General features: G+C 40.8%; 1 protein-coding gene and 1 long non-coding RNA gene across 3 annotated transcripts in view; one reads left to right on the top strand and one right to left on the bottom strand.

The window, feature by feature from the left end:
* Window positions 1-3,101: 3,101 nt before the first annotated feature.
* Window positions 3,102-4,392, top strand: LOC122548914. The gene is made up of 3 exons (XR_006311367.1): window positions 3,102-3,184; window positions 3,418-3,463; window positions 4,325-4,392. It is a non-coding gene; the product is annotated as an uncharacterized LOC122548914 (long non-coding RNA).
* ccn4b (cellular communication network factor 4b) overlaps window positions 4,389-26,389 on the bottom strand; it is a 65,339-nt gene continuing 43,338 nt past the window's right edge. For both annotated transcript variants that reach the window (XM_043687881.1, XM_043687880.1), the window contains exons 2-5: window positions 14,302-14,590; window positions 11,541-11,798; window positions 8,683-8,876; window positions 4,389-7,881 (exon numbers count right to left, since the gene is read on the bottom strand). In XM_043687881.1, the coding sequence (XP_043543816.1) occupies window positions 7,582-7,881; window positions 8,683-8,876; window positions 11,541-11,798; window positions 14,302-14,590 (1,041 nt within the window). In that variant the 3' untranslated portion in view covers window positions 4,389-7,581. The remainder of the gene's footprint in view (window positions 7,882-8,682; window positions 8,877-11,540; window positions 11,799-14,301; window positions 14,591-26,389) is intronic.

Raw genomic sequence — 26,389 nt, forward strand, 5'->3', positions numbered from 1 at the left:
ATTCAAGTACCCATCCAGATTACACTTAAATGTAATTATAACCAGGCTCCACTACTTCCCCGGCAGCTCATTCCATACGCACACACCACCATCTGCATGAAAACGTTACCCCTTGGGTCCCTTTTATATCTTTCCTGTCTCACTTTAAACCTATGCCCTCTACTATTGGACTCCCCTGCTGTAGGAAAAAGACCTTAGCTATTCACCTTATCCATGTCCCTGATTTTATAAAGCTCTATAAGGTCCTCGCTTAACTCCAACACTCCAGGGAAAAAGGGCCAGCTTATTCATCCTCCTACTGTAGCTCAAGCCCTCCAACTCTGGCAATGTCCTTGTAAATCGTTTCTGCACCTCTTCAAGTTTAACATCTTTCCTATAGCAAGGAGACCAGAATTGAACACAGTATTCCAAAAGTGGCCTAACCAATGTCCTGTACAGCCACAACATGACATCATAACTCCTATACTCAATACTCTGACCAATAAAGGCATGCTTACCAAACATCATCTTTACTATCCTGTCTACCTGTGACTCCACCTTCAAGGAATTATGAACCTGCGCCCCAAGGTCTCATTGTTCAGCAACACCATCCAGGACACAACCATTAAGTGTACAAAGGCGACATCTCTGGCAAAAGCCCTTCATCAGGCTTTTGCCTGAAACATCGATTTTACTGCTCCTCGGATGCTGCCTGAACTGCTGTGCTTTTCCAGCACCACTCTACTCCAGAATCTGGTTTCCAGCATCTGCAGTCATTGTTTTTACTCATTAAGTGTATAAATCCTGCCCTGATTTGCCTTCCAAAATGCAACACCTCACATTTGTTGAAAGTAAACTCCGTCTGACACTCCTTGCCCCATCGGCCCATTTGATCAAGTTTCTGTTATACTCTTAGATAACCTTCTTCACTATCCACGACACTACCAATTTTGGTGTCATCTAGAAACTTGCTAACCATTTCTCTGATATTCACTTCCAAACCATTTATATAAATAACAAAAGGCAGTGGGCTCAGCACCGATTCTTGTAGCACACCGCTGGTCACAGGCCTCGGGTCCAAAAAAACAACCCTTTACCATCACCCTGCGCCTTCTACCTTCAAGATTATCCAGTTTGATAGGAGGAACTTATATAGCGAGTATTTCTTAAATGGTAAGAGGTTGGAATGTATGGAAATAAAGACAGATAATATCAAGAAGAGGTTGGAGACGCTGGATACTAAAACGCCTATGGACCCTGGCAACATTTTAGCAATAGTACTGGAGACATGTACTCCAGAACTTACCACTCCTCTAGCCAAGATGTTCCTGTACAGTTAAAACACTACATAACAATTTCTGGATATGTCCTGTACATAAGAAGCAGGTCGAATCCAATCTGGCCAATTGCCACTCTACCTACTCTTGATTATCAATAAAGTGATGGAAGGGATCATCAATAGTGCTATCAAGGAGGACTTACTCAGCAATAACCTGCTCAGTAGCACCTATTTTGGGTTCTGCCAGGGCCACTCATGTCCAAATCTCATTACAGACTTGTTTCAAAAATGGACAAAAGAGCCAAATTCCAGAGATGAGGTGAGAGTGAATGCCATTGACTTTAAGACCACGCTTTACTGAGTGTAGTATCAGGGCGTCCTAGCAAAATTCAAGTCAATGGGAATCAGTGTGAAAGCTCGCTAGTGATTGGAGTAATACCTGGTACATAGAAAGATGATAGTGGTTGTTGGATGTCATCATCTCAGCTGCAGGACATCTCTGCAGGGGTTCCTCAGGGTAGTGTCCCAGCCACAACCATCTTCAGCTGCTTCATCAATGACCTTCCCTCCAGCATAATGTCAGAAGTGAGGATGTTCGTCGATGATAGTACAACGTACTGTGTATTCACGCCTCTTCAGATACTAAAGAAATCTATTTCCAAATGCAACAAGATCTGGACAATATTCAGTCTTGGGCTGAAACGTGGCAAGTAACATTTTTGCTGCACAAATGCCAGACAATGACCATCTCCAATAAAGACAATCTAACTATTAATTATTTTCATTTAATAACATTAGTGTTACTGAATTGCTCACTATCAACATCCTGGAAGTTACCATTGACCGGAATTTAAACTGGACTTACCATATAAATACAGTGGCTCTCTGTATAATATTGTACAATACCATATAATACAGAGAGCAGGTCAGAGATTAGGAACTGCAGCAAGTACTCACTTCTTGACACCCCAAAACCTGACAAGGCACAAGTCAGGAGTGTGATGGAATACTTCCCACTTCCCTGGATTAGTGCAGCTTCAACAATATTCAAGAAGTTTGACACCATCCAGGACGAATAGGGCACTTGATTGGCCCCACATCCATAAAAATCCTCTCCCTCTGCCATCGATGCCCAGTAGCAGCAATGTAAACTATCTAAAAGATGCACTCCAGAAATTCACCAAAGCACCTTAAACAGCATGTTCCAAACTCACCACCACCACCACCATCTTGAAGGGCAAGGGCAACAGATATGTGGGAACACCACCACCTGCATGTTCTTCTCCACGTCACTCACCATCCTGACTTGGAAATACATTGCCGTTCCTTTACTGTTGTAGGGTCAAAATCCTGGAACTCCCTCCCTAACAGTATTGTGGGTTTACCTGCAGCACATGGACTGCAGTGGTTCAAGAAGGTAACTTGCGCCATCTTTTCAAGAGCAACTAGGGACGGGCAATAAATGCTGGCCAGCCAGCAACGCCTACAAACATGAGTTAATTTTTAAAAAGTACATAGGGAACTAGAATCCTTGGCAATCAATTGCTGAAGGTGCAAGTGGAAGTGCAACAAGCTATTACAAAGATTAATGGAATGGTAGCCTTTATTAGGGAATATTTTGCGTAGTGGAGTAGTGAAATCTTGCTTCAGTTGTACAGAAGCTTGTTTAGACCTGGAGTACTATGTGTACTTTTAGTTTATTTACCTTAGGACATTATTGCTGTTGTGATTGTAACAAAGGTTACAGGAATGGAGATTGAGAAATCTTGGCCTTTATCTCTAGAGTTTCAAAGCATAACAGGTGATGTAATTGAAACCTGGAAAAGGGATAGATAGGGGGTAAGAATTTTCCCCAGTTTTGGGAGTCTAGAAGTAGGGTTTCCATTTTGAAAAAAGGAGAATGCCGTTTCATATCAAGGTGGAAAGGTATTATGTTACTCAGATGGTTGTGAATATTTGGTGTGCTTTATCCAATAAGGCTGAAAAACTTCAGTCTTTGAATATCATTAGAGATTAATAGATTTCTGATTACACATGGGATCAACAGGAATAATGTGGGTTGAAGACACTGATGTGCTTTGTCAGCCATGATCTTTTGTAGCAGACTTGATGGGTTGAATGACCTAGCTAATGTGAAATATTCTGATTGCTACCTACAGGAAGGACATTATTGCCATTGAGAATGTGCAAAGATAAACTATGAAGGTCAGTTATTTTTCTTTTTTTATTCAGTCATGGGATGAGGGCATCATTGTCTGGGCCAGTATTTAATGCCCATCCCTAATTGCCCTTCAGAAGGTGGTACGGAGCTGCCTTGAGCTTCTGCAGGCCATATGTTGTCATTAGGGAGAGTGTTGACCTAGTGCTTATCTTAACACCGGTCCTACAATCTATAAGATTGTGTTGAAGGAACTCTTGACAGAGGTTTATAACATTCCAATAGGTCTCTTCATTATAGAAACATATATTAGATGATACAGAAGGACTAGGGGTCACATATATAAGGATTTAGGCATGATATGCAAGAGAGATGTGAGGAAGAAATGTTGAAAAAAGAATGGGTAATGACTTGAATGTCTCCCTTTGAGGTTGCTAGAAGTGGAGGCAATCCATTATTTTAGATGGAAATTCAATTAGCACTGACAAAAAATAAACTTATTGGATTACAGTGGAATAGAACAGTTAATGGGATTGACATTGGTCACCACAGAGTTAGCAGGAGCTCAGTGGGTCAAATGGGTTCCTTGTATGCCTTAATAACTCAGTGACTAGGTGTAAAAGGATGGAAGAAGACTTAAATATTGACTATCTTTTCTTTTGGAGACAGGGGCTGCGATCCATCTTATGTTTTTAGGAATATAAATGAAAATGTTTACTACATCGACAGATCCGGGTGCTGAAAACACAAGTTTAAAAATTAGGGATTAAAATAAAAGCAAAGAACTGCAGAGGCTGGAGATCTGAAAGAAAAACAGCATGTGGTTTTGCAGCTTCTTTGAAACTTTGGAATTCTTCGGGAGATGAGTCATATTGGACTCGAAAGATTAACTGTGCCTCTCTCCACAGATATTGCCAGACTGGCTGTGTTTCACCAATTTGAAAATTAGACAACTGGAAGAAAGAAAATAAAGCAGGTATAATTTTTTTTTATTTAAAGGATTATGCGACTATTAAATGTGCTATGAGGGAAAGATACCAAAGGCAGCAGGATAGGTGGGTTCAAGTGACAATTTATATATTTCATATTAGGGTTATGACAACAGAAGACAATCAAATTGTTTATTAAACAAGGATTAAACTACAAGGTTTAGTATCCATTTTTTGAAAATATATATTTTTACTACCCTAAAATAAGAAAAACGCAGACATTTCAAACTTCATTTTTAATATCATCAGAACTCTTATAAGTGGAATTAAATAGATTTTCTTTATTAAAGCATTCCTTTACATATATATATAGTTTGTATCCCTGATAACAAATTATACACTTTTTCGATTCATTTTGCTTTCATTTTGTATTGAAGCACCATGATGTTCAGCAGTGAAACCATTTTACCTCATGGATTTTAAGAAGAAAGCTTATTTCAATAATCTTTGTTTACTTGTGTGCTTTCCATTCTTAGATTGTCATCTTTTACCAGGGAGTGAAGGGTGAGAATCATGGCTCAAGTTTGAACGTTGGCTTTTCCACTGTAAAGCTCAATCAAAATATCTGATAATAATATTACCCTGTTGTGAGGTGAGCAGATTGGAAGGCACATTTTATAATGATTAGACTTTCAGCATCTCAATATGGATTGTTTGGACTAAAATCAAAATTATTAAGGTGATTGCTTCAAAAGTCTCATTGTTAGTTTATCCACTTTTTTAAATGTCTTTAGCAATCACTGTATTATTGTCCCCACCATCTCCAAATATCCACCAGGATGTAACTGTGTCTAAAGTATTTTTCCACAAAATGTCCTTCTGCCTTCAAAATTGATCAGTTCTGAACTGTAGCTTAAACTCTAAAGTAATAAGTCATATAGTAGCACCTTTATTAGCGAAACAACATCATTATTCATACAAGGAATCACTGTCTTGGGTTTAAGTACTGAAAGTCTTAATTGCTTCCATTTTGGTTTATGTTATTTGATGCTGGGGTTTGATTAGGGACAAAAAAAAACATTCTGATAGCATTTTGGCAACTGGCTAAACAACTTGACTTTGCAAATTGGATGTCATTTTAAATGAAGAGGTCCTTTGTGAGATGAGCACGTTGCAAAATGTATCTGTATAGGTGACTGCTAAATAAAATTTTTATGGTCTGCAAACTCTTTTCTAAATCTGTTCATGCCCATCAATATGATGATAAGATTTTCAGACGTCTGTAGCTGTTTATTTTTAATTTTCTCATAGTCAAAGTTCATAGGGTTGACCAGCAATTTGAATTTATGTTACTGTTTTGATTTGACAAATGCTTGGTGTCATAACGGTCAAACTGTGACCAAATCACCATAATATTTTCTAGTCATTCAAATAAAAGAAAAATATAGCAGATGCTGGAATTTGAAACAAGAAAAATAATGCTGAAAAGGTTCAGGAGGTCAGGCAGCATCTGTGGAAAGAAATGGGACCAATGCTTCTGTTTGTGTTGCTGGAAAAGCATCCAAGGAGCAGGAAAATCGACGTTTTGGGCCTGATGAAATTCCCGATTTCGGAATTACTGATTAAGGGCTCTGGCCCAAAACATCAACTTTCCTGCTCTTTGGATGCTGCCTGACCTGCTGTGATTTTCCAGCAACACACTCTCAACTCCGATTTCCAGCATCTGCAGACCTTACTGTCTCCAATGTTTCAGTTTGATGACCTTCCATCTGAACTGCTAACTAATTCACAAACTGTGTTAGCAAGAGGGTTTTTTCCCCATTTTTGATAGAATATATAGAATAGAATCCCGACAGTGATGAAATAGGCCATTCAGCCCATCAAGTCCACCCTCTGAAGGGTATCCCATCCACCTACCCCTTCCCTGTAACCCTGCATATCCCATGGCTAACCCACTTAGCATGCATATCCCTAAATGCAATGGCGCAACTTAGCATGGCCTCCAACCAACTTGCACATCTTTGGACTGTGGGATGAAACTGGAGCACTGGAGGAAACCATGCTGACAGGGGGAGAAAGTCTGTGGACTTTGCACAATCTCAAATTTCTCAACTTAGATTCAAATGAGGTTGATTTCATCTGGGCCCATTGCTATAATAATACACTATCTGTTTGGTTTGGGGAGTATTTGATCCTGTGCCTTTCCCACTTATTTTGAATAAGTTTCCTTGTGTAGAAGAGACGGACAAGTGGAACTAGCTGAGCTGCTCTTGCAAAAAGCTAACATGAAAGGGAGGGACTGAATAGCTTCTTTTTAAATGCTGTAAGCAATGTATGAGAACTGTACCGAAGCACAGTGCTTTGAAGGCCTAATGACAGTTAGAAATGCTTGAATGTTTCTTCGTACAATTGTGTTCTATTCCCCAAAGATAAGTCTCACCTTCAGCTGAGCAAGCAGCAATCCTCACCAACAGCAAAAGTTCTATAATTAGGGGAATAAAACATCCCACAGAGCACCACAGCCAAAAACAACTATGAGTGTTAAATATGTTTTACTATATCCTTGAATTTTAAGACCATAGACTGTGCTAACTTAATTGACCTCATTATAAGAGCATAAGAAACAAAAGCAGGAGTAGGTCATACAGTCTCTTGAAAGTGCTACCACTAAACTATAGCTAACACCATTGGCTTTTAATGATAACTTTACTTGAACTGAAAGTCAAGACAACAGATTAAACTTTCAGCAGATTATTGTTGATCTCTCTGAAAAATATATGGAATGTTCCCTCAAAATAGCTTTCAACTACCCCTCCTTAGAAGTAACATTCCTACCAATTGATAAAAATTAAGGAAGTGATTTTAAGTAGCAATAATTTAATTGATTGTAGGGTCATTAAGTGAACTGGACTTCTCTTTTAAGACAAATAGCTGGCTTGCAATGTAATCTTTACAATCTGGATGTTGATCTAAGTATTAAAGTGACATCACAGTAAATAATATTTTCCTAATAATTCCTGATGGACATTTCCATATATGAAATAAATTCATCATTTTCTACAAAACAAACTAATTTCTTTAAGCGCAGGTAGAGAACTTGTAATTTTCAGGCAACTAGCTCACTGAAGACAGGCATGAGATTGCCATCGTTACCACAAGGTGGAAATATATAGATATTCCTGCCTTCCCAACTCTTTTATCGTCAGTCAGTGGAAAAACATACATTTCAATTTGAGTTAATTTGAGATTTCAGAGTAGTCGGGATAGTACGACAGATCTGCAAAAATGTCATTGGGACTCGTGCACCTCAAGTTGCAGAAACAGGAGTTTATCCACATCAGATTCTTGGAGAAGCTCAGGCCATCAGGACAGTCAAAGTTCACCTCGATGGTCTTTGACTTGTGGGGAGTACAGCATCGGTCATCTGTGCAGACGCCACAATATTTTGGCCGGTAGGTACGACGGCTCACACAGCCAGACAACGTGAAGTTCATGGGTTCTGTTTGCTTGAGAACACTCAGGCAAATCTTCCCTTCCTAAGTGGAAAAAAAAACAAACCACCATAGTTGAGATTTTACTTGATTGCAAGCACTTTGCTAATTCACTTCAGAATGTGGAAGAGCGGATTTAAATCACTTCAATGTTTCTCTTTACCCCAAGGAAACAGCCAGTTCTCCGAAAAGCCTCTCACTGCATCTGTCGTCAAGTTAAAAAATGAAAAGTGACACTTTTTATTTTAGACTCTCTATCCTCCCTCAGAAAGCATTACAAGCACCTTTTGTTTGTCTAATGCAAGTGATGTAAACTTAATTGAGCTGACCAAATCTAAATACTGGAACATCGGAAAGCATTAGCAAACTTCTGTCTTATCTTCAGGGCACAGCTGGAAGCAATATGTTTTGGTAATATGAGTTGTGGGTGTTTTGAATATAGTTTTAAAACTAGCTTTTGTTTTCAAAGTGAATCTCTGTAGCAAGACAGAAATCCATGTTTTTCCCTTTTCCTGGTGTGAACAGATGTGTCTCTGTTTAGAATGGTAGTTATTTATATTTCCATATTTCAAACTGTGTGCTAATTAGTTTTATATCATTGCTAAATAAGTCTCATTTCCGCAATAAATCAATAATTTTGTTGTTTATTAAAGAAAAATGGTTCATGGATCTTTTCATTCTAAACTAAATTTAATTAAAATATTTAATTGATATTGGTGTTTATGTTGTGTTCAGTGCAGTGGTCGGAGTTGTAATGCACTTTGCTAGTCTCAGTGATAACACTAGGGAGTCACTTGGGGATGCCTGGGAGTAGAGACGTAGTGAAGTCAAGTAAGGGAATCTTACCTTGATATGCTGTGTAATGTTAATGTTGCAGGGGCGTAAGTAGCAAAGGCGCCTTTCTTTTGATAGTTTGCACTGGTCGTTTTCATTTGAAATCCTTGTAGATATTCCCATTCCACAAGATACTGAGCAGGGACTCCAGGGCGTAGTTTGTACTAAGCAATTACGGCGCCACACTTCTGATTCACCTGTGTAAGCTGGGAATTTATGGAGGTGAGAACATAGTCAGAATAATCCTCAAGCTATTTCTCTTCCTTGCTGCTCACATGATCAAAAGTGTAGTATTAAGATATTTGATACAAAATAAACGTTGGCAGAAAGTATAACATGATATGAACGCATTGATTGTGTTTTGTGCAATAGCAGTATTGTCGCTTATGAGGTGTAACCAAAGCATGCTGAACTGATTGATGCTTTATTATCTTTACCATTGGGTCAGATTACCTGAGGATGTTGGATAAAAGAACACTGCTAAAGACTGGGAGGAATGGAGGAAAACTGAACATGCACAAAAACATTCTCCGTCCATTGCTTCCAAAACCCTAGATTGAATTGAGAAAAATGCTTTCATATAAGTGACTCTGATCAGGATTCCACTGCCTAGAGGAATGATGGTGGCAGGATTATTGACACATTGAAGAGGGCCTTGGATGATTATTTGTATAGAAGAATTGTAAAAGCTGGGATTTCACTGAATCATATTCAAGAGATAGTTTTTCTTATTAGATTTTAAAGGCATCAAGATTTTTAAGGAGCACTAGGGTAATACTGAAATATGACACTGAATTAGATGATCAGCCAAGATCATGTTAAAAGGCCAAGCAAACACAAAGGGCTGATGGAGCAGTAAATTTGACGTTTCAGGCAAAAGCCCTGCACCAGGAATCATTTCCAATGAAGGGCTTTTGCCCGAAACGTCGATTTTCCTGCTCCTTGGATTCTGTCTGACTTGCTGTGCTTTTCCAGCACCACTCTAATCTTTACTCTGATCTCCAGCATCTGTAGTCCTCACTTTCACAAAGGGCTGATGGCCTATTCTTGTGCCTAGTTTATATATTTCAATATTTCTTTTTTTTTTCTTTTTTTCTCCTGTTTATATGGTAACGGATGCTGGTTTGCTGGGAGGGGGATGTGTAGTCTATTTTTTTTTTCAATATTTCTATTTGAGGAGATGGCTCGGACAGCTGGTGCAGACTTGACGAGCTGAATAGCCTCCTCATGCAGCATAATTATTCTGTGATGGCTCCTTCCCTGTAGTAATCCGCCTGCTGAAATCTAGATCAATCTTGTGGCAATTTAGGCCTTCATTCGAGGAAATTTTGAGCGGATTCAACACCAAATGGTGATACAATAATAGAATCATGTAGCGCAGAAGGAGACAGTTTGGTGCATTTTCTTTGAGGAAGTACAGACAGTGAAGAGCTATCCAAGTAATTTCACTCCTTTGCTCTTCCTCAATAATCTGTAAATCTATTCCCCTCCAAGTACCCAATTAATAACCTTTTGAATCATAAAGAAAACTGTATGGTTTTCTCCTAAGTCAGGCCTACTGGGAGTGTCAGTGATGATGAAGAATAGGAGGTATCAGTAGGTATAAGTGACCAAATTTGTAACTACTATTACCAAAAGAAAGTGATGATAAGTCTCATAACAGAACAAGTACATTTCAAAGTTGAAATATGTACAAAACATACTAATGTTGGTCTTTTTTAGACCATGAACTGGTAAATTCATATTCAGAAGGATGATCCGAATGGCAGTATAAGAAGACTTAGATTGAACAAAAGGCATTTGAATACTTTGGTCTTCTCTTTGATAATCTGCTGCATGACAAAATCAATTACTGATTGCCCACTTTACCCAAGATGTCCACTCTCTCTTCCCATCCTGACACAAAATAAACGTACCAAGACGTACCTACCGTCCGTAAAATATTTTGAATCTGTTTTGCAGGTAATCTATTCTACGCCTAAGCATGCATTGCTATCAGCAATTATGATAAGGATAACTTCAATATTCCAGTTTAGCAGTGATGGTGCTCATGTGGAATGTAAACTGAGACTTAAGAGCAGGACGATGTCAGGTTCGTTATCTGGCTTTGTGCTAAGTTAGCTGGTCTCAGTTGAGTTAGATGAATAGTTACAAAACTAGCTTCAGCACCCTAGCAGACACAAGGGAACAATCAAGATTCTCACTTGTGACAGGAATCCAGTGACTCACTTGCTACAGCTTTGTTCACACTGGTTGTGATTTCTGACCTCTGTAAGCACACTTACTGTCAGTTAGCCTGCTGACAAACGCTACCTTAGGTCACAAATATCACTTGTACAAGATTTTGGAGGCTGCTGAGAATTCAATCAAGGAAGCATTAGCATTTTCAGGAGATGACTGAAAACTGGAAGGTAGGAGGAGAAGGATCTTAGAATTTTATAATGGCATAGCACAGGTGGAGGCCATTAACCCCACTGTCTCTGTGTGAGCTCTTTGAGAGAGATTAGTCTCACTCCTTTGCCACATATAGTCAGCTCTGCTATAATGCAGTAGTTCCATTCTCATGCAACCACATTATAAGAAAATTGTATAAAAGCAGCCACCATTTAAACAAATGGGGCCAGAATCACGTTACAACCAATATAGGTTTTAAACATTTGCGCTACAGAAACGGTGTTTCCAGTTCGTCAATTGTTATTAACGGGAAGCGCGTTATAGCAGAGCAACCTAGCTTTGCAAATGTTTGAAGTGTTTCCAATTCTCTCTTGCAAGTTGCTCTTGGAGCTTTTCAGGCCTAAATTTACAAAGTTTTCAGAAACCTCCATTGAATCAGACCATGGGCGTTCCTATTTCTGCACAGGTTCTCCCACCTGACAGGGACACATGACGAGGGGCAGTCTTCTTTAGTTTCTTTGATTCATCGCAGATCCACTGTTCACAGCATTTTCCTGGCATTTTGATACGCTTGGGATTCTGACACCAGACAAGTGGTGGTCGGGACTGTCGGCACACAGGGATGCAGCCAATAGCACCATTTACACACGTACATTTGTACTTGCAGTTGGGTTGAAAGCTTTGCCCATTGGAATACATGGCTCCGTTGAGCTCACATCCTACTCCAACCATATCTAACAGAACAAAACATCAATTACAAACCTAAACATTAAGTGCACATATTACTTAACCATTAATAAAAGAAAACAGTTGATTTATTTGATTTGTCATGATAAAGTAACAAGCCATTCACATTGAAAGTAACAAAGACAATTCTTGCTATTCTTATGTCCTCCAGAGGATGGCACTGTTGCCTGTTCAAAAATAGAAAGACTTGCATTTATATAGTGCCGATGAAGTACTCTTGAAGTGTCACCATTGTTGTTATGCGGGAAGTTCCAATGTTTTACAATCAACTGTTTCCTGAATAGCTGATTACTTGTAATGTTTTCAGATTGTTGATAGCAAATAAGCCACAGCAGATAGTCTGGACTTTCCAGTGGCCAGATAGTTGCTATTCCAGTGTAGATTTGAGTTACCCATGGTGACACTGCAGAGTTCTCAATGTAACAGACTCAGAAGGAATTACTGAAATTGAAAATTCTGCTGTACAATTTCTCTATGCCTGGGACCCTCAGAAAATATCAATTTAAATCAGGGAATCTGGAGGGTTCCAATGCAATTAAGGAAACGTTATCTGGGAAAAGTTAGACTATTAAATAATTTGTCTAACTCCTGAGTATCTATTCAACTGATCCCCATACTTACCTCACAGAGTCTAACTACATCTCCCCAGATCACTGATACCTCTCAGATCCTGACCTGACACCCTGGAACATGGGAAAATAGAATCAGAAGTAGGCTATTCGGCCCCAAGAACCTGTTCCATTATTCAATGAGATCATGAGAATGGGACACAATACTCAATCCCCGCTTCCTCTGCTTTCCACATTCCTGTCCACTTCTTCTGTTCTGGATCAACCCCTACTATCCTCCCCAGGAGCTGACCCTCCATTCCAGATTTGATCCAATGCTCTAATTTCTCTGCTTTGAATCTAACTGCCCTTCAGCCTAAGTGAGCAGACAAGCCCTTCACTACCTCAATGAGTTTCATTCACAAAGACAAGTGATTCAAAAGATCCAGTAAAGTCTTAATAAAATTCATGCTACACATCGTTAAATTAGAATCAGTAAAAGATAGATAAGACCAATTTGACCAAGCCCGTTGCACAAAGAAAGGCTGTTTCTAATAATTCCATGCAATCTGTTTCAGTCCCAGGTTCAACTCCTAATATAAACTGAATTAAAAAATCTTACCCAGTCCTATATGCTGAGATAGCCAATCCTACCGATGACAGACTGAATCTTACATTCATTGGAACTGGACAATGGAGGAGAAAATGATAAGGCCAGGCTCCTGCTCTTGATTGTTCTGTGACCCCCTGAAGAAGTGTCAGAGGAGTTGAAACAATAATTCTGTTTCTCTCTCCACAGATGCTGCCAGATCTGCTGACTGTCTCCAGCAATTTCTGCTTTTGGTTGTTTCAGATCTCCAGCATTTGAAGTGCTTGGTTTTATTATTCTGCTAATAATGGCTATCCAATGAACCCTGCCGGAAAGTGCATGTGCACGTGACCAAACGTGATCCTTACCACGGTTAAATGGCCCCCTTCAATAGTCACTACTTCGACATGAAGGCATGTCACTTTGGTAATGCATCTGCGTGCAACAGTCAGCATTTTCAGCAGAATACATCAGAATACATCAACAACTGGAAGAAAATAGGGAAGACGTTTCCATGCATGAGAGAGATTGGGATCCAAAATAGTCAGGACTAAAGCTCTCAGGGCTAGAACTCAGAAGAGACATCTTCACCCAAAGACTGCTAAGAATTAGTAAGTTGCTGACACATAGCTGAATAACATGGAGGCATCTAATGGGAGTTAGGGTAGGGAGATATGGGAGTAAGGAATGTAAGGATATACCAAAAAGGTTGAGATGGAGGAGATTCAAGTGCAATGCATACACTGGCATGGACCATTTAGGAGAGATTGATCTGTTAGTGATGTACATTCTAGTTCTGGTATGTATGATACAGTCAGTTCATATTTTCTACCTGCTGTGGCTTGCTTCTCACTCCCAGCTGTTACTGAGCCTCTTCAGTACTAATTTAAAAACCATTCAGCAACACTGCACATCACATTCCCTTCCAACGGGTTTCTGAATGCAGATGGTTTGCACCAAAGAAGGAACAGCAGTGTTTGCAGAACGAGTCAGTGGGACACTCTGCTGAGGGCAGCTCCACAGCCCAAAATCACAGCTTTCACTTTGCACCCATTCTTTCAATGAATTCCCAACCCATCTACCAGTTTTACCTGAGATCCCCTTTGCCTTAAACTTAAGGCTTTCATGTGGCACTTACGAAAGGTTTTCTGCAAGTTGTGAAGGAATGGATGGCTGCCAAGCCTTCCTGGTGAGACTGCGAAGCTCTTATCCTGCCCCCACTAACTATCACCCCCCCCCAACTCAACCCCTCCTCCCCCATTAGTCCCCAACCCCCACAAAATTGACACGGCCCTTTCATTCTCTGACAACTTTTTTTGTCCTGTAAATCACCAGATTACACACTTCACTTACACGCACACAATCCTACTTCATACTTAGGGGCATCCCGACTATAGTCACAGTACAGCCCTTTGTGGTAATCGCAGGTGTCTGCCTCTGTGCAGTTCTCTCCCAGTTGCTTGGCGCATGCCTTACAACATTCACAGCCATCCATTACCAAGCTAACTCCAGGCGGACACCTGGGCGTGCGCTTCGGACACTGGCAAGGCCAGTGACAGTACTGGGTGCGGTTATACGGGTGGACAAAGTCTGGTGAGTTCACAGTCTCCTCTGAAGCTGCCTTGGATTTCTGGGTGAGACCCTGTGTGGAAGAGATAACACAGTTTAAGGAAATGAGCTAACACAGAGCCTTTACAGATAGTAGAGATTGTTACGATATGGCGGTGAACCCTTCTGTTAATTAAACCAAACACTGAGAAAAGCTCACCTCGCCTCATAATGTGTTAAAATTTGTTTTTTAACTCGAAAAGTGAACAGTAAACAACAACTATTCACAACTTTAAGCCCCATTTCTCTTAACTGCTTATTGCCTGCCTCCAACTTTATAACAACATGCTGTTCCAATAAGACACTTATTAAAATTACATCAACTTAATTTCAAAACCACACAGCGGCTGTCATCTTCGGTGTCTTTCTTCGTCTGGCTGAAGAGCTCCCTGGATCACCTTCTTTCTTTTTACTGCGAATATGTTTCATAATGAAAAGGTATCTTTGATAGAGAATGTTTCCTAATTTGTTGGGTCTCTTTCAATGGCAGTTGATCTGTCTCCAACTTGCAAAATGCCTGCATTTTTATATTCTCAACATTGGATCATCTCACTGGTTCGATGTTGCCAAAACAATAAATTCAACCTTGATTGGGCTTTAGTATGCTGGGGCATAATTTAAACTGATTGGTTAAATTTGAATTGTTGTCAAAACAGCAACCAACTCAGGTATCCATTTCACAGCCAAATGTTACATATTTTCAACTTTTCTGCAAGTTGTGAAGGAATGGATGGCTGCCAAGCCTTCCTGGTGAGACTGCAAAGCTCTTATCCTGCCCCCACTAACTATCACCCCCCGCAACCCAACCCCACTCCCCCATTAGTCCCCAACCCCCACAAAATTGACATGGCCCTTTCATTCTCTGACAACTTTTTTTGTCCTGTAAGTCACCAGATTACACACTTCACTTACACGCACACAATCCTACTTCATACTTAGGGGCATCCCGACTATAGTCACAGTACAGCCCTTTGTGGTAATCGCAGGTGTCTGCCTCTGTGCAGTTCTCTCCCAGTTGCTTGGCGCATGCCTTACAACATTCACAGCCATAAGGTGATAGTCGGAGAGGGGGGTGAAGTGGATAGGTGGGAGGAAGATGGACAGGTGGGACAGGTCAGGAGGTCGGCACTGAGTTGGAAGGTCGGATCTGGGATAAGTTGGGGGGAGGGGAAATGAGAAAACTAGTGAAATCCACATAGATTCTGGATAAAGTGAAAAGATCCAATGTTGGGGATATAAAAATTCAGGCATTTTAAAAGTTGGAGACAGAGCAACTGCCATCGAAAGAGGCCCAAGAAATGATGAAACACTCTGTATCAAAGGTACTGTGAAACATATTCACAGTAAAAAGAAAGAAGATGACCCAAGGAGATCTTCAGCTGGAAGAAGAAAGACTCCTCCTCCCACTCCACCAAAGACATGCAGGTCCTGGGCCTCCTCCACTGCCAAACAGTAATCACCCCGACCCCTGGAGGAAGAACACCTCATCTTCCGCCTTGACACACTCCAACCACATGGGATTAATGTGGATTTCAAAAGTTTCCTCATTTCCCCTGCCCCCACATACCCTGGACCCAACCTTCCAACTCAGCACCACTCTCAGGACCTGTCCTACCTGTCCATCTTCCTTCCTATCTATCCACACCATCCCTTCTCTGATCTATCACCTTTAGCCCCACCTTAATCTACCTATCGCAATCCCAGCTACCTTCTCCCCAGCCCCACATTAATCCCAGCTACCCTCTCCCATTTATCTCTCAGCCCCCATGGGCCACAAGCTCCATTCCTGATAAAGGGTTTATGCTCAAACTGTCGACCCTCCTGCTCCTCGGATGCTGCCTGATTGGCTGTGCTTTTCAGCACCACACTCTTTGACTTGTAAGCTCCCAGTTAAGAACAGCATTCTCTCTCTCCTAAAGGTACAGTACATGCCTTCAACTTCATAAGAAGATGTGAATTTCACAGGATGGGCTCCCAGTTGGCACTAAGTTAACTAATATCAGTTGTGTGCAGCAATTGTGAATCTATCTTGGATAAACCGAAAATAGCAGGTCTGGCAACATCTCGGGAGAGAAAGCTGAGTTAACATTTTGGATCCAGTCCTTCTTCAGAGCCTGAGATTTGAAACATTAATTCTCTACAAATATTGGCAGACCTGTTGAGTTTTCAGTGCTTTCTGTTTTTGTCCCAGGTCTTCAGCATCCATAGTTCTCTGTTTTATTTTATTGCTCTTAGATTGATTGAACTGGGAAAGGTAAGGAGAAGTAGATAGGGGGATCACTTTTGAACATGATGCAATGACCTCAAGTCATTACAGCATAGAAGGAGGCCATTGGCCCATGGAAACCCGGCTAGATGGCTGACTGTAAAGTAAACCAATCAATCCCATTTCTCACACTATCTCCATAGTCCTGTAAGTTTGACTTCCTCAAGGTTTCATCCAATTCCATTCTGAAGTCCTATACCACCTTCCTTTCTCCATCCTCATAAGCAGTGATTTCCAGGTCATTACCACTCACTGTGCATTGCCGGGTTTTCCGTGAAGGTGTGATCAATTTTTGATGTGACATTTTCACAACTAGGGAGCAGGTTGCAGTTTTGCAAAGAATGTACTTTTGGCCGACAAACTGGTCAGTCATTTCCTTCAGCCCAACCCACAATCCAGACTGACAACCAGCACACCTATGTCATTGGGAAAATTTTGAAATGTTCTGTTAAGTGGAAACGTTTATATCCAATTTTTTGCCATGATCAACATTGCTTGCATAAATGGGGCATAGGCACTACCACCTACAGCTCTTCTTCCACAGCAGACTCTAAGGCAATGAAAATATAACCAAAGTGTGTTGTTTAAACAGACGACATGTCTATATCCTCGGCCAGACCTCAACTGCAATGCCTCCGTCAAGGTCAAATATCTGATGCTCCAAGTCTGTGCTCACACCACATATCCCAGTCCTGATGAACTGTCATTGAACTGAAATGTGGAGTGGGATTTTAATGGGCATCTGTGTGTGAGCCTGAAAAACAGGGCAGGGCTTTTGCCTGAAACGTCGATTTCGCTGCTCCTTGGATGCTGCCTGAACTGCTGTGCTCTTCCAGCACTACTAATCCAGAATGTGGCATCAACAGCATACCTGTAGCCTGCTCACCCTCTAGGCCATAGCTGACAAACTGGTTGGTCATCTCCTTCAGAACAACCCAGCATCTAGAGACGAGGGGCGAAAATGAGGCTGAGAACAAAAATAAGACAGTGCATCTCATAGTGCGTGCTCAGTCATGTCCAAGTAATGACACAGTCACCTCTGAGTCAGGAAGTTCAAGTCCCTCATCAGACAATTGAACTTTAAATCCAGATTGATACTTGCCTGTTGTCCTGGGGGAGTGATGCACTGCCAAAGGAGGTTTCTTTCATGTTAAACATTACACTAAAGCTCTATCTGCCCAGTCAGTCCTGTGGTCACAATATATCCCACAAAACTATTTTGGTGATGTGATATCATCCTCCACAATTTTCAGGCCAATATTTAGTTCTCAACAAATATATATTCCTTTTCCCACAGGAATAGACAAACAAACTGAGTTTACTAGACTGTGCTTCACTGCTGATTTCAGAGTGCAGCCCAGACTTTTCCTATGGTCTATGTTAAATGACTGTGCAGTCTCCCATCAATTTGAAATTGTCTTCAAGTTGACATTGAGGCGACTTCAGTGAATGTATAACCTACCTGCTCGTATTATGCTTCCTGTGTCAGTCAATCTAAGTCAGTTAGGCTGATGTGGAAGCTGGTATTGTCCTATTCTGGTGGGCTTTTTTCTAAAATTGGAATTAAGACATGCTGGCAAAGGCTTGAGAGATCTCTACACTGCACCAAACATAAGAGTGCTGACCTGGGAATGTTTGATGTTATGCAAAAGAATCTGTACTTTCATTCCTTACTCCTGATAACATTGTCCTCATAAGCATCAAACTACAGATAAACCTGCCATATGTCTGTTCATGTCTGCTCTCCACCTCAAAGAAATGCTACACAACAGATAAGGCTTACTTATTTTCAGCGTTGAGCTACTTAACATTGCACACAGGCACTCAAGTACCTCTAGTGAAATAGTTTTAAAATAAATTTGTAAATTTTCCCTTCCTCGTTCTCTCTTCAAGACTTTGATCAGTTGTTTGTGTGCCATTACCTATTACCTACTTTGTTTCCAGTTTCCCTCTATGAGGTCTTATTTCATGTGGAGTCTTTGAAATTGAAAGCGACTGAACTGCAGGCTACCTTACACTCCCAGGAAGCCTCACAGTATATCTTGAGCAGATGGAATTGAATCTTAGGAATTGGAACTCTGGCAAATTATCCCCTCCCTCCTGCCACACAGAGATCAATACAGACTAGGAGACATCAGTGCTTTGTATGACTCAGGGTAAAGTGGCTTAGTCATTGCGAGAGTTATTAACTTCTGTTTAAATTAAACTTATCTCAATAAAATAGCAAGAATTACTTTTTATTATGAATTTCTTTCACTTGACAGATGCAAGATGTTGGTATTGGACTGAAGTCATCTGACGAAGGAGAAGCACTCGGAAAACTTGTGGTTTCAAATAGACCTATTGGACTATAACCTGGTGTCATGTGGCTTCTGACCGTGACAGATGCAAACAGTGGAGATATGTATCAAAATGACTGGTATCTCAGGATCATTTGTTTCATTCTTTTACCAAATCATTCTGGTTTTGATTCCTTATCTTTGCTGAGTAAAGTGATCTTAGGCAGATTGCATTGACCGGTCTCTATGCCTTTGGACTAGGGAGGGAACTGAGAAAAAAATATCCAGAACCCCATCAGGCTAATTTTGACTGAGGACATAGAGTCATAGAGTCATAGAGATGTACAGCACGGAAACAGACCCTTCAGTCCAACTTGTCCATGCCGACCAGATATCCCAACCCAATCTAGTCCCACCTGCCACCCCAGCGAAAAGATGTTGTCTATTTATCCTATCCATGCACATGATTTTATCAAGATCTCTTAGGTCACCCCTCAGCCTCCAATGCTCCAGGAAAACAGCCACAGCCTGTTCAGCCTCTCCCTCTATCTCAAATCCTCCAACACTGGCAACATCCTTGTAAATCTTTTCTGAACCCTTTCAAGTTTCACAACATCCTTCCGATAGGAAGGAGACCAGAATTGCATGCAATATTCCAACAGTGGCCTAACCAATGTCCTGTACAGCCTTAACATGACCTCCCAATTCATATTCTCAATGCTCTGACCAATAAAAGAAGCATAAAGAAAACTGGGAATAATGAAATGTAACCAACATCCCTCGAAATAAAACTGTGAAGAAATAGGAGAAAAAAGCTAGAGTGATTAAAAGCTAGAATTGACTTCAGCAATTGCTTTAATGGAAGATGGAATATATGATTCACTGAGGAATATTGAAGATGCTGTAACTACATAAAATAATTAAGCAAATATGTGAGAATACAGACGATTGCATGAATCATCCCAAACAATCTTGAAGTAATGACAAAAAAATGTTTATGCATGGCACTACCTCTGCCAACTCTCAATTGTGGTCCAGGATTTGAAGATATAACCCAAACTGTTTGGCGTTACATTACCCAAGATACTAACTTTCAGACAGGATGTTAAACTTCTCAAGTGGATGTCAGTGTAAGAGAAGTCTAAGAGAAGAGCAAAAATAGAGGCTGCCAATATAATATGGTCAGCCAGAGACTAAATAGGGAAATTAGAAGACATTTCTTATACAGAGAGTGTGGTGAGAATACTTGCTTTCGCAAGAAGCAGTGAAGGGAAGTTGTATAGATGTAACTAAACAAATGAGAGGAAAGGACATTGAAGGCTCTGTTAATAGACAAAGAAGGAGTGCAGAGCTTTGAGTTGAGCATAACAATGAGGATGGGCTTGTTGGGCTGAATGGCCTATTTCTGTGCTGTACATTTTATGTTAAAAAAATTCCTTGACACAGCCAGCATAATTATACACAGAAATCTAATTGCACTCTTCCCACTATTACTTCAAGTTTGAAGAGGATGTGGCTGAAATAAAGGCATATTTTCCAGAAGACCTTGCAGTTTAGATATATCATAGCACAGAAATTTAAGCATGAAAGTATTCTGGTGAAATTGTATTCAACAAGGAACTGGAACTGCAATGTTTTCTGAATTTCAGTGTCAGAAACAAGCACTTCTATGACAAATTCAGCTGAGGTCAGCTGCAGAGTAAAGCCCCCACCATGCTTTGCTTGCAATCTGGGTGAGTATTTCTCAGTACAACCAATGCATTTCTCATTGTACCAACGTTAAATAACAGCACTGAATACAAAAGATGGAGAGCTATGCTGGACTCCTCTAAAGCTTTGGTTAGGCCACAACTACATTGTTGCATCCAGTTCTGGTGATCACATGTAAGAAAGGAAGTGAATGTACTTGAGATTATGCATAGGAGATTTATGAGAATGGTTTCAGGGATGTGAGATTTAAAGCCAGGTGATGTAACTCCATCATCACAAGCTGTTGAGGCTTGGAGAGGAGGGGAATGGAGGTTCTGTATTAGAGAGCTGCAATCAATATTCCGTCCTTTAGTCTTTAAATGTAAAAGGGAGCTCCTGAGAGTGTCAATACTCACTCTTATATGTGGCAAGTCAGAGATACAACAGCCTTAGTGCAGCTATGTACAACAGCCTGAAGAGTGCAGTGCAGACAATTACCCCAAGGTCAGCAGAATCTACAAGGGCAGAATAAAGCAGGTTTGAGTTCATGAGAGTAATGCAGTCCACAGAATCAGCAGCCATAGCAGAGACCATGAGATTTTAGGTACAAGGCTAAGTTGGTAAAGCTAGTTTGTGGCCTCCTAGGAAAAAGAAGATTATGGGGAGATCTGGCAAAAGTATGTAAGGTTATGAAAGATTTGCATAAGGAAAATAAAGAAAAGCTGTTCCAAAGTCACAAGGCCAGAGAACATAGACTGAAGGATTTGGCCAAGTGATGCAGGAAGATGTGAGCATTTTTATGTAGTGAATGACCTGGAACCCATTATGAGCAAAGATATTGGAAGCAAAAGATGAGTTAGAAACAATAGCGATAGAATAACCTGCTTCAAGGCCACTGACTATATAGTGATTTAACAGAGCACTGTAATGGCTCAGCTGATGATGTTCCTGAGCAGCACTTAAATCCCACTTGCATCACCAGGTAGAATCACTCTGTTTCTCTCTGCACCAGATGCTGCCAGACCTGCTGACTTCCTCTGCTGCTTTCTATTTTACAGCAAATGTTTTATTAACTGGCACCTAGCAGTGTGCTGGTTGATCAAATGTTCTGATTGATCAAGAGGTCCACGTAATCCGTGTAAGAACACACACTAAGTAATAGAAATGTAATACAGGGAGTATACACATTGCTGTTATACTTTATTTATAGCATAAATCACTTAAATAATAATGTCACTGTGCCTTAAATAAAACTTTCTGACAAAGAGCTTTCTCACTCGCACCCTCAACTGACTATTTGGACATTGCAGTTGACCGTGATATTTGAGGAGAAATTGACTCCAAATTGAACCAACTATTGATATTTCAGTTGAACAACAAGTACATTTTCCATTGAGGTAAATAAATTTTAAAAACTACCGTAATTGGACAGAATAATACAGTAAACATTGCGGTATTTGAGGTTTATAAATTTTGCAAGTTTATCGAGACAGCCAGTTCACAAGATGCCAGTTGAAGCAAAGTTTGCTGTATTTTGAAACCTGAATCTGTTTTTCTAGCGTCTACCAGATGTATTGGCGCGGCCTTTGTTTTAATAACTCACTTCTGTAATGCATTTCATTGTCTCACAATGCTCTGCATGAGATGAATTTGCAAGCTGTCCTCTTGTTCCAAACTCCTGAACCATGGCCAAAAGTGAGGCCCAAACTCATTCATACCTGAAACTGAGAATGATCCTTGGGGCAAGCAGTAGAGGGTCCTAGGGCTGAGAGACCCAAGGACCACCCTAAACTGGATCTCAGGCTCTATTCTAATAATTGTGGTAAGCCTCAGGTAGCAGCCTGGCATTCTCATGTAGTTTGCCCACCCACATCCCTCTCTGGCTCAGATGCCAGCTGAGGCACACATAAGTCAGGAATAGTGGCTGCACCACATTATGTCTTGGTAGAAAACATACCTGCAAACTTCCTCTGGTGTCTCTCATGGCCCTAAAAATGAACACTGATAAATTCACTGCAGTGCCTGAAGAGTTGGTTGGAGATTTCGGTAAGCCAAGCCTGATTATTTTTCACTAGTTTTGGGAGCGAGTCAAAAATGTGCACAAATTCTCTGGCCTGTCATTTACTACCCAACATTTTCTTTTAACGTGGCTCGCACACAATCCAATGTATATTGGCCACACAGTCACAGTGATCGAGATACAACAGAAAACTGTGAAAAACAGACAGCAAAGCTGGGATAGCAATCATTCCAGCTCATTAACTGGGAATGTCAAGCCTTAGAAGTTACAGAGCCTAGCTTCGGGAAGACGTTACGGATGGTTTGATGGTGGGGGGGAGGGGAGGAGAGGTATACCAGACTGAGCCATCCTTAAAGGAGTAATAAATCTGCCTATTTTCAGTGAAGCTGGGGTATTATACCCAAAAAGAAACAGAGATCACACCATGTTAAGCAACCTTTGACTATGTCTTATTTCTAACTTATTTTTCAAACACTAAAGTAATGCAACTACTTTTCTTTTTATTCCTCTTTTGTAGCTAAGATTTTGTACCTAAGATGGTGCCATAAGAGGCAACAGTTTAAAACCTTTCACTGTACTCCTAAGAAGTACACATAACAATGAAAGATATTCTATTCTGTTTTATTCTTCCTATGTGAATGGGAGAACTTTGAAATATTCTGTTAAGTAGAAACATTTATATCCATTTTTTGCATGACCAATATTGCTTGCACAAGTGGAGCATGAATACTACCACTCGCAGCTCTTCTTACACAGCAGCTTGTAAGGCAATGAAAACACAACCAAAGTGTGTTGTTGAAACAGGCGCCATGTTGATATCCCCGGTCAGACTTCAACTGCAGTGCCTTCATCCAGGTCAAATAACTGATGCTCCAAGTCTGTGCTCACCCCACATATCCCAGTCCTGATGAACTGTCATTGAACTGAAACATGGAGTGGGATTTTAATGGGCATCTGTGTGTGAGGCTGAAAAACAGGTCACATGTCATCAACAAGTCATGCCTCTAGCCTGCTCACCCTCAGGGCATGGTTTTACAAGAAGTGTTTGTTGCCCAACTGTGGCCTTTAGATAGGCAGTTAATGTTCAGGTAAGGGTTCCTTCCTCAGACAAACAGGGCAGTAGGAGAGAACTGGTCCCAACTGACCCAGCAGCAGATTTGGTCCTGCAGTTGCCCTTGAGAAATTATTGGTGAGTTGCCTTCTTGAACTGCTGCAGTTCATTTCCTGTAGGGAGACCCATAATGCCACTGGGGACAGAATTCAAACAGAGTACTTCATACTTGTGTGGCACAACTGTTACTACATGCCATTGAATAGTCCTCACTACTTGTTCATTTCACTATGTGACCCACACAATCCACAATGATATCAGCAAGACAGTCATCTCTTCACACTACCTTGCATTTCACTCTCCTCCCATGTTTTTCTACTTCGAAGCAAGTGACCTATTACCACCATTGCCATCATTCCTTCAACGTTTTTCTCAGCTATCATCAACTACATTAAAAAAGAAATTCACGGGAGCCAGGCGTTTAGCAAGGCTGTAATTTATCTTTTTCTGTATTCTTTTATAGTTTGTGTGTTTCAGAAGAACAGTGAGCATTTGTTGCCATCCCTAAATGCCCCTGAACTGATTGGCTTTCTGGGTCATTTCAGAGAATAGTTAAAAGTCAACTCCATTGCTGTGGGTCTGGAATTATGTGTAGGGCAGATTAATTTAAAGATGGCAGATTACCTTCCATGAGGGAGATTAGCTTACGGTGTTTAGGACTTTACCATTAGTTTCTGAGTTTTTGTGACAATGGTTTCATGATCATCATTGGTAAGAATGGCTTTTAATTCCAGATTTACTAATTGAGTTTAAATTCTTTCAGCTGCTATGGTGGGATTTAAACCCTTCTTTCCAGAACATTAATCTGAGCTGCTGAATTAATGTCCAGTGATATCATCGCTATGTCAGCACCTCTCCTGATTGTCCAGTGATATCATCATTAGGTCAGCACCTCTCCTGATTGTCCAGTGATATCATCACTATGTCAGCACCTCTCCTGATTGTCCAGTGATATCATCACTAGGTCAGCACTTCTCCTGATAGTCCAGTGATGTCATCACTATGTCAGCACCTCTCCTGATTATCCAGTGATATCATCACTATGTCAGCTCCTCTCCTGATTGTCCAGTGATATCATTGCTATGTCAACACCTCTCCTGATAGTCCAGTGATGTCATCACTATGTCAACACCTCTCCTGATTGTCCAGTGATATCATCACTATGTCAGCACCTCTCCTGATTGTCCAGTGATATCATTGCTATGTCAGCTCCTCTCCTGATTGCCCAGTGATATCATCACTTTGTCAGCTCCTCTCCTGATTGTCCAGTGATATCATCACTTTGTCAGCTCCTCTCCTGATTGCCCAGTGATATCATCGCTATGTCAACACCTCTCCTGATTGTCCAGTGATATCATCGCTATGCCAGAACCCCTCCTGATGTCCAGCAGTAGCTGTTGGTGAAGTTTGGAACAGGTGTTTTTCTTGAACTGCTCAGTTGATTTGATGAAGCAATCCCAAAACATGTGCTCAGGTGTTTATTTCTCAATGAAATCCTTCCCTACTGTCTTCTTTATGACCTGGAGTTTTGGCCCTTTTACCTTTTACTGAACCGTTGCAGTTCAGTACAACTTATTTTCTTCGCTGTCCAACTGCTGGTGTGGCCTCTTTACCAATATTTCCTTGATACTGCACAAGAAAAGTCCCTGCCTTGCAAGTGTGTGGAGTAGGAAAAAGGTTAGGGGAAAACATAGCCCTTCATTTCCTTAACGATCAGCCTCCTCCTTCTTTCCTTACTTGTGTCAAACCTTAATTTCAATCAGACACAGCTTTGAAACCCACAAGATTCCAATCACTGACAGATTTCTCAAAGAGGAGAAGATATGAGTTTCCAACTTTAAATTTTGTGAGAAAGGTAGTGTGAAGTAACTCAACAGTGCTGATATCCTGTCACCAAGTCACCCTTTATTCCCACGTGCACAGTACATGGACACCGATCACCTAGCTCAGAGCCAATTCCTAGGGTGAGGAGAATCCCTAAGACTCTTGTTTATTTAAAAAAAAATTTTTTTTATTAACCCCCACACTACCGCCTAACTGCGGTAGTGCTTATTTTTTCGCCAGCACCCATGTTGTGTGTGTGCAGGTGTGAAACACAGCGAGAGACACAAGGTGTACGAACCTTTATTCATTGTCCACCACCAGGAAGAAAGGAAAACACCCAAGTGGCCAGTGACAAGCAGTGCCCTTCACAAAGGGCAATGCTGTGTGATCAAACAGTGAAGGGGAGGGCAGGGACTAAATCAAAATAGAGTTGGAAGGGGAGATAATGCACTCCACAAGACTCTTGCTTATATATTCTAGGAGAAAGTGAGGACTGCAGATGCTGGAGATCAGAGCTGAAAATGTGTTGCTGGAAAAGCGCAGCAGGTCAGGCAGCATCAAAGGAGCAGGAGAATCGACGTTTCGGGCATGAGCCCTTCTTCAGGAATGAGGAAAATGTGCCAAGCAGGCTAAGATAAAAGGTA

This window comes from Chiloscyllium plagiosum, chromosome 4 (genome assembly GCF_004010195.1).
Source record: "Chiloscyllium plagiosum isolate BGI_BamShark_2017 chromosome 4, ASM401019v2, whole genome shotgun sequence".
In the NCBI taxonomy this organism is placed as follows: Eukaryota; Metazoa; Chordata; class Chondrichthyes; order Orectolobiformes; family Hemiscylliidae; genus Chiloscyllium; species Chiloscyllium plagiosum.